Consider the following 11,416-nt stretch of genomic DNA (forward strand, 5'->3'; position numbering starts at 1 on the left):
TTTATACAAAAGTGAACACGAAACGCTGACTTGGGATGTTTGCGAGCACAGGCGCATACGAAGTCCATCTTGACACGCGAGGACTACGACACCCGACCACCAAGGAAATCATCCGCATACCCCTTTCCAAGCCGCAGCTGGCATACGCACTGGCACTCGAGTGGGACCAGCTGGAGAGCGCACAGCAGGCGACCAAGCAGCACCTGATCCCGCTGACGAGCCTGGTATGTCGCGCGATCGACCTTGCGGCCGACGACGCCGCGGATGGCTCGATACGCACCTCGATCGTCGACACGGTGCTCAGATACCTCGACACGGACACGCTGCTGTGTTGGGCTCCTGCGGGCGGCGACGAGGCCGCCGACGGGCGCACACTCCGCCAGGCGCAGGAGGACGCGGCCAGACCCATCATCGCCCACCTCCAGGCCAAGGTCTGGCCAGGCGTCAAGATCGAGCCGGCCCTGGACGACGGCGGCCTCCTGCCCAAGCCGCAGGCGCCCGGCGTGCGAGATGTCATCCGCGGCTGGCTGCTGGGCCTGAGCAGCTGGGACCTCGCGGGCGTGGAGAGGGCCACGCTGGCGGGCAAGGGCCTCCTTGCGGCCACGCGGTTAGTGTGCGAGTGGAGCCCCGCGCTGCAGGCTGAGGACGGTGCGGCTGCCCCCGCGTTTGGGGTCGAGGAGGCCGCGCAGGCCGTCAGCGTCGAGGTCAACTGGCAGACCAATGTGTGGGGCGAGGTCGAGGACACACACGATGTCGAGAAGGAGGACGTGAGGAGGCAGTTTGGCAGCGTGGTGCTGTTGGTCTCTGGTTAGACGGGCGTGTGGAGGCGGCGTATATTTGATGTCGGGGAGGCGGCGTGGCATTGTCCGAGTCTCCGACATGGAGCTCGGTCTGACACGAGGGCTGGTGACAGCCAGGAGGATGGCCCCTCGGGATATAATCAGGCGGCCTCGGCCGCCATGATTGGGGCGTGAGGCGGACAGAGGAGTGCGGGTGAGACCACTACCAACACATGGATGGTTTGTTTCGACGATGATAGCTGGGAGTGAGTTGGGGTGGCACATCTAAAGCAGTGTGTCCTCATGTATATTGTCACCAAAGCTATAGAGTAGAGTATATGTGGAATTGTAAGATTGGTGTATTATTACTTTGTCAGGGTTGTCAATCGACATGGAGGTTTTGGGTATATAGTTACGATTCTTGCATGTTTACGGAGCTCCATTCGGGTATGTTGTTTGTCCAAGGTGCTGTCCAGACTTATTTCTTTGGGGTCCTTTTTTTTTTTTTTTTTTTTTTTTTTTTTTCTTTTTTTCTTTCTTTGCAGGATTGTGATAGCCGTCAATCTATTAGTTGGGCGGCCCAAGACTCTTTCCCCTTGTCTCAACTTCGAAAGCATATTGCATATTGCGCGAGGTAATTACCAAAGGCATGTCAAAAGTACCTGCAGTAAATACTGACGCACACGAACGTACACGTGCAGCCTGCATGAGTGGTAGGAGAGCCATGTATTCAGGTAGGGTGCGCTATCTAGGCTAACGAGCGTGGCAGCGCTTTTATGGTATGCACAGCGCTGACTAAGCTCATCTGGTCATGTGATGCCAAGATTTATTTACTGCAACACACCCCCCAGTTAACTTTGCGTAAATAAGCAAAATTAACTGTTTATATAACTATATATAATTTTTACGGCCAATATTTGTATATATTTATTTACGTAAATAAAGGAAATTTATAATATTAATAAGCGGTAACGGTGCAACGCGCGCCGCAAACGGGTTTTGCCAGCTTTTAGCGTTTTTTATTGTATTTAGCGCAGGCGGTAAACCCTTTTTAATAGCGACGAATCCGTAATATTATGCCCCTTATTGTGTTAATAGCGATAATAATTTATAATAAAATTAGTAAACGCACGGCGAATATATATTTCGTTCGCTTTTTTAAATCCGAATTTTAATTTTAATTTTTATTTTATACCCAAATACCCAATTCGTAAATGGTCGCCTGCGCCCTATATTTTACGTTTAACGATTTGCGCGCCTGTTAACGCCGATATTAATATTAGCAATAATAGCAATAATAACAAAAATAGGTTTTTTTTCGTTTGTTTAACGGGTTGCGTTATACGCAAACCGTTTTATGCGCTAAATACCGGTTGGGCGTTGGTTAACGGGTATAATATAATATTTTCATTTATTCCCATTAACGGGAGTCGGTTTGGTCGCGCCGAAAGGCGCGTATAATTGTAAATTTTTACCTGCGTTTTAGCGAATTTCCGAACGTACGATTTTATTAACGCGTTCCCTATATACGTATAAACGAATTAACGTAACCGAGGCGTTGCAATTGCAGCGCGTTTTTCAGTTTTTCCAACGGGAAGTTAAAAATTAACGGGTATAATTTATATTATAACCGGTTTTATAATATTAAATTAACGGTAAAATATAGGTTTTTTTTACCGTCGTTACCGGCGCCGTTTTTATTTTTGCGGCTACCGATATAACCCCCGCCGTTATCCCCGCCGAAACGGTAATTTCCGAAACGCAAACCGAGGAAATTATTACCGAAGTATTAATGGTCGGGGGTCTTACCGACCCAGCGCCCGTTTTTACCGCGTTTTTTACCGTTCCCGCTCCTACTGCTACCGAATCCGCCCCCGCGCCTGCCTAAGCCGCCGCCCTTAAAACCGTTTCCGGGCGTATTAAAGGCGCGCGCGGCGCTAAAAACCCCGTAAATTATTTTTAAACCGTATTTAGGAGCGTGGGGTAATATTAACCATATATATAAAGGCCGAAGGGTATACGGAGGAAAAGGAGGGAGGAAACCGAGGAGGAGGAGGAAAATAAAAAAAAGGAGGATAACGACGACCGCCCCGTCCGTTTCGTAAATATTTCCCCTGTTTTAAAACGTTTATTTATAAATAGCGTAAATTAACGTACGTGGTATAATCGCGTCGTTTTCGCCCCCGTTATATACGTCCAAACGATTTTATAAATCGCCCGGTGTTATGTTTCGGGTGTACGAAAACGTATTTGTCCGGAATTGCGACCGGTTTATGCGTTAATTAGCCCGGCGTGCGTTCCCGTATTCGGGGAGCGCGTTTACCGCGTTATTAAAATTGCCGAAATGGGTATACCTGCTTTTTTTTCCCAATTGGGGGATTTTTTAAACGCGCCGCGCGCAATTTGGGCCGGGCGTTTTTTATATCGCCGCGTACCCCCGTTAAAAAGGTCCAATTCCTTCGGAACGTAATTACGTATTATTTCCGGGATTGGACCGAATCCTAAATAAAGGAATTGGCAATTTTTTAAACGAAAAATATTCCTGCGCCAAAACCCGTAAAAGGGGTTTTTGGTATTTTTTCTGCGCCGTAAGGCGCAGGGGAGGCGTTATTTCGTGGTGCTTAAATGGGATCGGGGTTAATTATTATGGGTGGCGTACCGGCGGTGGTAAATGCGATTTTTAATGGTTAACCTATTACGGGTATTTATTTTATATTATTTCCTGGCGGCGCTGGCGCCGGCTATTAAGCTTTTTTATGGGTGGGTTTCGGCCTTAAATATTCGTTATTTTATGTATTCGTTACCTTTTGTCGTCGTTTTTTTTTTTTTTTTTTTTGGTAGGTTTAACACGCGTTATTTAATGCTGTACTTTTTACCGTATTTCCGAATTCCTTTTTAGATTTTGCTAAGCGTTATAAAGGTTTAAAAATGCTTTAAAATGCTCGAATTTGGGGATTAATAACGATTTAGTAAATCCGTTTGCAAATATAAATTTTATTTCCAGGTAAATAACGTGGAAATTTTTTTTAGCGTATTCCTGTTTAAATTATATATTTTATATATTTATATAGCGCAGGTTAGTGTTAATACGAAAATTTTTATTAACGATTAGGCGAATCGTTTGTTTATTATCGCAATATAAATTCCAGGGTTAGTTTAAATTTAACTGTATTTTTTTAAAAATCCGTTTTAAGGCCATAGTTTTTTTGGCCGCCTTCGATAGTGCGTGTAATTTTATTTTTATTGTAAACGTTATTACCGTGGTTTACCTTACCGCCCTCCAGTTAATAGCTCCTCCGAATAGCATTATTACGTATTTTTTTAAAAACCTCCTCGTATTTAGATCGTCGCCGAAGGATGCGTTATTTGCGAGTACAAAATGCTGATTTCGGTCGCTTATTCCGTATTTAATTCCTAAAAACCTCGTACTGTATAAATAAAATAATATTTTTTTGGTTAAACGTTTGTAAAAAGGATTAGGATTGGTAAAAAATTTAAAAAATATTAATACTGCGTGCGCAACGTCCGGTTTAAATATAATTGCGGTATATAAAATAAACCCTACCATTTCCTGGTAAATTTTAACCTCGTTTGGAGTTGCGATCCCTTCGTATTTTGTTATAAAACCTTTTAATAATGGCGTTAGCGGGTATTTTAAGTTTTTTATAAATTTAAAACGCATAGCGATTTTTTCGATATATAAATCGTGCAATAAAATCGCTATGCGTCGTTTTTTATTTCGCAATACGCGTATCCCAAAAAACCAGGAGAATTGCCCCTCCCGTAATTCGTATTTAGCCTTTAGGCCGTCGATAACCGTTTTACCGTTTTTGGCGTGTTTTTCGGTATATAACACGATTATATTATTTACGAAAAAAATTACGATAACCTTATTTTGTATAAATACGCATATATATGGTTTATTATTAATTGGTTTAAATCCCAAACTTTGTAGCGTTTTTAAAAATTTTTCGTACCAAAATTTGGGTAATTCCCTTATACCGTAAAACGTTTTTCGTAATTTAAGCACAGTATTTTTTTTCTTAAACCCTTTTAATACGGTGCAAAACATTGGTTTATTTATATTGAGCGTTGCGTTGAGGAAAGCGTTGCTTATATCGATTTAAATTATTTCGAAGTCGAAATACGCCATTAGGGCTAATACTAACCTGAAATTACGTGCTATTAATATCGCCGCGTAAATATTTTCAAACGTGTTAAGCGTTTATTAATTACCCCTTATTACGAACCGTATTTTGTAACGCTCGAGGTAACCGTTTTTGTCGAATTTATACGTAAATATTTATATAAGCGGTACGGGTTTTATAATGCAGTTCGACCGAGGGGTTATTTCCTATATTTTTTTTTTTTCGAAACTTATTTATTCCGTTTTCGCTGCTTTAAAAAACTGCTTTTTATCCGGGTGCGTTATAAGCTTTTTCCAGGCTTTAGGCGCAAACACAAGGTCGTTTTTATGCGGTTTAACCTTTTTATCCGGTTTTTTTTATTGTATTACCGCCGCGATAATTTCGTACAATATTTTATAGTTATAATTACCGCTTTTTAACGTATTTTATTAATTAGGTAGGAACGTTAATAAAAACGTTAACTATAATTGAAAACCTGGAACGAATATCCGGTTTTCGGTATATATTTGTTTTAAATAAATATTATTATTTCCGTATACCACGTTTTTTCCCTTTGGGATAATCGCGTTTACAAAATTCGTATTATTGCTACTGCCCCCGCGTTTTCCACGGGTTATATTTCCTTTACCGCGTTAACGTTATCCCTTCGTATTTATTTCCAAAATTTTTATAATGGGTCGGGGCGTTTTCGAGGAGCGTTTAAATTTTATTGTACGCGTTTAAACGCTAGTTTGGGGTGCCGGCGCGGGCGTATTATTTAAAGGTTATACGGATATAACGGTAATATTCGTCGGATTCGGTGGTTCGGATTGCGGTTCCGGTGTATTACCCCCGACGAAAAAACGGTTAAACGTAAGGTATTCCCGCGCCGATTCGTTATTAATAACGATTAATCCCACCGTTCGGGTGTTTTTTACCAATTTCGGCGCACCCGGTTCCTTTACAGGGTCCGTGGGCGTACGCGGTGGAAATCCGTTATTATTTAGTGTACGTATACCGAATACGTAATTTTTTCCCGTTTTGGGCGTTATTATATTATCCTCCAAAATTTTTAAATACGTTAGTGTTACCAACGTATATTTTACTGGTTCGTTAACCATTTATATCCTAAACGGTTCCGGTTGGTTAACCGTTTTACCTGGGATCGGTCCGCCCAAATTTTCAAAAATGTCGTTTTTTGCGATTTGCTCGCGGAAATGCATATTGCGGTGCTCCGTAGGTATTTCCGCGCTCCGTTTTTATAATATTGGTATATTATTTAACCCCTAATTAAAAATAGGAACGCCTGGATTAGGTGCGAATAATAATTTATTTCGTAATAAATCCAATCGTTCGACTATTCCGTCCCCCGAAAATTCCAATATTAGTTCGTGGATCCGGTTTATTAAAAATTCGTATTTGTTATTAAATTTACCGGTTTTTATTTTTTTTTTTTCTGGTCCCTGGTAAAAACGTGTTTCGTCGAATCGGACGTTGCGTAAAGTAATAACCCTGTCGAAAAAGGGCACCTAAATATGGTATATTTTAAAGGATTTATATCCAATTAGGTATCCCACGTGCGTTTTAGGGTTCGTTTTAAATATTACCCTGTTTTTTAATTTCGTTTTTACCGGGTTTAATACGTAGGTTTTACACCCGTATACGTACATACCAAACCAATTTGGGCGCAGGTTTTTATTTAATGCAATAAATAGTGCAAATATATACTATTTAAAAAACCCCTTAAATTATGCTAATAGGATTTCGTTTGGGTTAAAACCTTTCCGGTTTATTAATGGATTTATATTAATAAAATAATTTGCGGTTATAATTATTTTTGGCCAAATGGAAATAGGTAAATTGGCTGTTAAGCGTATTTTAAGCGCGCGTACAATTACCTCCTATCCCGAACGTTTTATTTGGCCGTTTGGTTTATATATATTAAAAAAAGGCGTTTTTATTTTAATCCCAAATTTTTTGCAATATTTTTAGTAAAAAGTATATCCCGTGTGCGCTATTAAAATAAATTCGTTATCGTGGAAAAATTTCGCAATTTGTAAGCCGTATTAGCGCGTTACCCATTATTCGAAACCGAATATTGTTAACACGAATTTTACCTTCGTTTTTCCGGTAAACGGAATAATCGTTAAACGCCCCGAATATTCGTTTTTTAATAACAGCAAATACCGTATACCAGTACCTAATTTTTTAAAATGGAAAAAATTTAGGTATATTATATGGTAAAATTTGTATAATTCGCCCTTTGGGCGTTTCGATACCATTATTTTACCATATATTTAAACGCACGCTTCGTATTCCAATATTTTTAGTCCTTTAATTTTTACACCTTTAACCCGGTAAACCAACGCTTTAAACGTTTCCGGACCCAGGTGGCCGGTTTTCCAATACCAAATTAACGAATTATTTTCTTTTTCGTCGTATATTCCCGTGGAGCTTTTTTATAAAATTTTAATAAATTTTATTTAACCGTTTATGGCCGTTAAGGAAATAATACCTGCAAAAGATATTTGTACGGTAAGGGCAACGCGCAAATAATAAATAGGTTTATATTGTAAAAAAATTACGTTATTACGTTATTGCAAACCGTATAATACCAAATTGTCCTTTATATTCCCCAGGCGCAAAGTGTAATCCCAGCCGTTATACCACACGTTTTTATCCCTTAAACGCGTTTTTAACACGATATTAACGTAAAAGTTGGGTACGTACGTTACGTTAACGAATTTTAACGTTCGTCCTCCGTTAAACACGTTTTGTATAATGCGCGTATTAAACGCGGTGATTTTAAATTATTAAATACCGCATATAACGAATTGCGGATCCGTATTTGTAAATTTACGGATAAAACCCGGGTTTAAACGTTCTTTAGCGTTCACCAAATGCATAAAACAGCAATTATCGAACAAAATATTATTATAATATAGGTTATAGGAGGTGTTTATGGACGTAAATGCGCTGGTTCCTTTATTGTAACGTATTTAAAAACATATAAGGTCGTCGGGTTCGGTAAAAATGGTTAGGTAGGCCGCCGAAATAGTGGACGCCCCCCCCTGTTTTTTAAATTACGGTGCTTTTTTCGTCCCTCCGTTCGTGGTAAATCCTAATTCGGTAATTATACCTTTTTAAATTAGCAATTCGCGGATAAAAGACCAGCGGTCCTTTTTAAATTCGGCGCAAATTTTTTTGCGATTTTCGGTTAAATAGGGGTTACGTATACGGATTTTGGGGTTCCTTTCTATTACCGCGTACACCAATTTTTCGTATAAATTTGGTAACCAAAAGTAATTATAACCACAGGGATATTTATTCCGTATATTTCCCCTATTTTCACCCCTGTTAAAAGCGTGGTTTAAACCTTTATTTTATTTTTCAGCGGATCCGCCAAATATCGTATAAAATTTAACGAAATTGCGGTCACCTTTTATTAAAGGGTCGGTAATATCGTCGTAAAAAACGTTCCTAAATTATTTGAAAATATATTTAAAGGTAATCGTATAATCCGGTTTATTTAATTCGTTCCGAACGTTTATAGCCCAGGAGGGTTGGAAGCGTCCTCCTGCTTTTATGAAATTTTTAATCGTTAAATCCTTTTTAAAATCGGTTATTTTATAGTTCCGGGTTTTTTCGTAAGTTAAATCGTAAATTTTGAACCAGTTCGTTTTATTATTTGTTATACGCGCTAAAACCAGGGTTAACCTATAATTTTTAATTACCTGCTTTTTAACGTGCGTTAAAAAAAATGCGAATTTTTCTTAAAACGTTTTAACTATTTTTTTAAAGGTGTTCCAACCGTTACGTTAAACGGTAAAAAGCGCCGTATTAAAATACGTTGGGTTTATATTTTTTATAACCCATTGCAAGAAAATATTAATTTTTCGGAATTGTTCGTTTGTATAATCCTCCTATAATTCCTGCGTTTCGCGTGCTCTATTTACCGCGCGTTTTATTTCGGAGGGCGTAAGGCTATTAGGTATAATAAATTTTTTTAGGTTTTTAAAAACAGGTTTATTTGTATTTGCAAACGATTTGGCGATTTGGTTTATTTTGCGTTTAGTTTTAGGCGGGTTTAGGTCCCAAATTCGTAAATTTGTATGGTAATCGTCGAATCGGGAACGTTTAAGCGATTTTGTAACGTTTTCGGTAAATTTTTTAAATATTGGGAATTTTTTGTCGGTTTATTGGTTTGGATTAACCAATTTCCAAATACGTAATATTTTTGCATTTTAGCGGTAAGTTTTAAATTATTTAAGCTATTGGGCGCGTGAATTAAGCGTTGCTGGCGATTTTTGGAGCTTTTCGGTCGTAAATATGGTGTGCGGTAAGGAGAGAGAAAAATAGATAAAATAGGCGTTATTCGTGTTAATATATAACTGCAATTTGCGTAAAATAAAGATTTTTATAGTTTACAGCTGTACCGGGTTTATAATTGACGCACACGAACGTATACGTGCAGCTTGCATAAGTGGTAGGAGAGCTATGTATTCAGGTAGGGTGCGTTATCTAGGTTAACGAGCGTGGCAGCGCTTTTATGGTGTGCACAGCGCTGACTAAGCTCATCTGGTTATGTGATGCCAAGATCTATCTACTGCAACAAATACTACAGTCCCACGTGACGAGCTCAAGACACAAACACAAAATCTTAAAAAGAAATACCCCGAGACATAATACAAAGAAACAAAAGCCGTCGCTTCGGGCCAATGTGCTGCGGGCTCCTACCTTGACTGATTACAGCTGACCACTCGCTCATTCACCCCCTCACACTCTCTTTGATTCTATCGTGCGTGGGCCCCCATATGTCGCCTTGCCAACCCTCGTGAGGGGTTTTAGTTCGGTTTCCATGATATTAACCGGCTTGTCATTTTCTTGGGCGCATGCCTTTGAGCCAAGACAAAAGAGCAGCTCAGTACCCGTTTCCGTTTGACAATTGGTACGGTTCAACAGCCGTTCGAGGGATTCACCAGCCACCCAACCATACCGTAGTATATGGAGCAACACGCCATGACCCCCCAGTCCAACCCAACCCAACCCCCCCCCCTTGACGAACCGACCTATTTCCCCATTCCCCAGATTCAATCAACCTGGGGAAACCAAGCCAACGGATCGTTATCAATTTTGCCTAAACTGTGGGGACCCCGTCTTTTCTTTAAGGGTGGATGACCACGGTGAAAAGTACCATGCAGCAACTGAGGAATGAATGGTCTGGGGACTGACGCGGGGAGGAGCTGGGGTCTGGGGCGAGTGATACTGGGGGAGCGCTTGGCTAACCACCTGCTCGCTTGCCTGCTTGCCAACTTGGGAAACGAACCTTGGGTAGTTTGGTAGGCGGCCGAGTGGGCACGGTACTCAGGCCTGTCAATATAAATCACCGATGGGCCGGTTCCCTTTTGTGAGACTGTGGGGTCAACAGGTTTCACTCGGACTTCAACCGGTCCGCATCCACGCACAGCACGTCTCTTCGTGTCAAGCGTCTTTCGAGTCGAACCCCCCATCGAAGTGAGCAAACGCCCGTCACAATGAAGGTCGATCTCAAGGCCAGCCAGGCCGAAAGGGCTGCTCAGCTCCAGAAGCCGACCAAGGGATATTTCTTCTTTGGCAACAAGGAGTACCCGCGCGTTAAGTGGTGGAAGCGTCCAAACATGCGCAAGCTGTACTTTTACTGCTTTGGTAAGTAATTACACTCGTATTTCTCTTGCAATGACTATGCCTTTCTGACGCGTCAAACACAATAACCAAAATAAAAATAAAAATAAAAATAAACAGTGCTCATCTTCGTCAACATCGCCAACGGCTTCGATGGATCCATGATGAACTCACTGCAGTCCCTACCATACTGGCAGAACTTCTTCGGCCACCCAGAGGGTGTCACCCTTGGCCTCCTGGGCTCCGCCATGAGTCTGGGTTCTCTGATCACCATGGGAACGGTCCCTTGGATTTGCGATACTCTTGGCAGGAAAAAGGGCGTCATCATCGGCAGTGTCATGACCATCGTCGGTGTCGTGCTGCAGTCCAGTGCTCCCAACTACAACGCCTTCCTGGCCTCCCGCTTCATCATTGGTGCCGGCATGACTCTCTCCACGAACGCCGGCCCGCTTCTCTGCGCCGAGATCGCCTTTCCTCAGGACCGAGCCATCATCACCACCTTCATGGGCTGCTCATACGCTGTTGGCTCTTTCGTCGCCGCCTGGACCACCTTTGGCACCCTCAAGATCGAGAGTGACTGGGCCTGGCGTCTGCCGTCCCTTCTCCAGGCCTGGGCGACCCTGATCGTCTTCGCCGTCATCTGGTGGATCCCCGAGTCGCCGAGGTACTGGATTGCCCGCGACCAGGACGAGAAGGCGATCGAGGTTTTAGCCAAGTACCATGCCGAGGGTGACAAGGATGACCCCTTTGTCCAACTCGAATTCCGCGAGATCAGGGCCGCCTTTGACCTCGATCGCATGAACCAGACTGTACGAGATGCCAGACACCCTCCTACTGCCCCCCCGCCAT

The 11,416-nt window shown here is 41.8% G+C and overlaps 2 protein-coding genes across 2 annotated transcripts in view; both read left to right on the top strand.

Annotated features, from left to right (window-relative positions):
* Positions 1-35: 35 nt before the first annotated feature.
* On the top strand, positions 36-812 carry PpBr36_09183 (uncharacterized protein; the record flags this gene model as incomplete). Its single annotated transcript, XM_029896305.1, has 1 exon — positions 36-812. One exon carries the CDS (start codon positions 36-38, stop codon positions 810-812), a length of 777 nt encoding a protein of 258 aa, XP_029744557.1.
* Positions 813-10,440: 9,628 nt separating this feature from the next.
* Positions 10,441-11,416, top strand: part of PpBr36_09184 (uncharacterized protein) — a gene marked incomplete at both ends in the record, with an annotated part of 2,355 nt that continues 1,379 nt past the window's right edge. The window contains 2 exons of the mRNA XM_029896306.1: positions 10,441-10,591; positions 10,688-11,376. Coding sequence (XP_029744558.1) covers positions 10,441-10,591; positions 10,688-11,376 — 840 coding nt within the window. The remainder of the gene's footprint in view (positions 10,592-10,687; positions 11,377-11,416) is intronic.

This window comes from Pyricularia pennisetigena (assembly GCF_004337985.1).
Source record: "Pyricularia pennisetigena strain Br36 chromosome 7 map unlocalized Pyricularia_pennisetigena_Br36_Scf_8, whole genome shotgun sequence".
Taxonomy (NCBI): domain Eukaryota; kingdom Fungi; phylum Ascomycota; class Sordariomycetes; order Magnaporthales; family Pyriculariaceae; genus Pyricularia; species Pyricularia pennisetigena.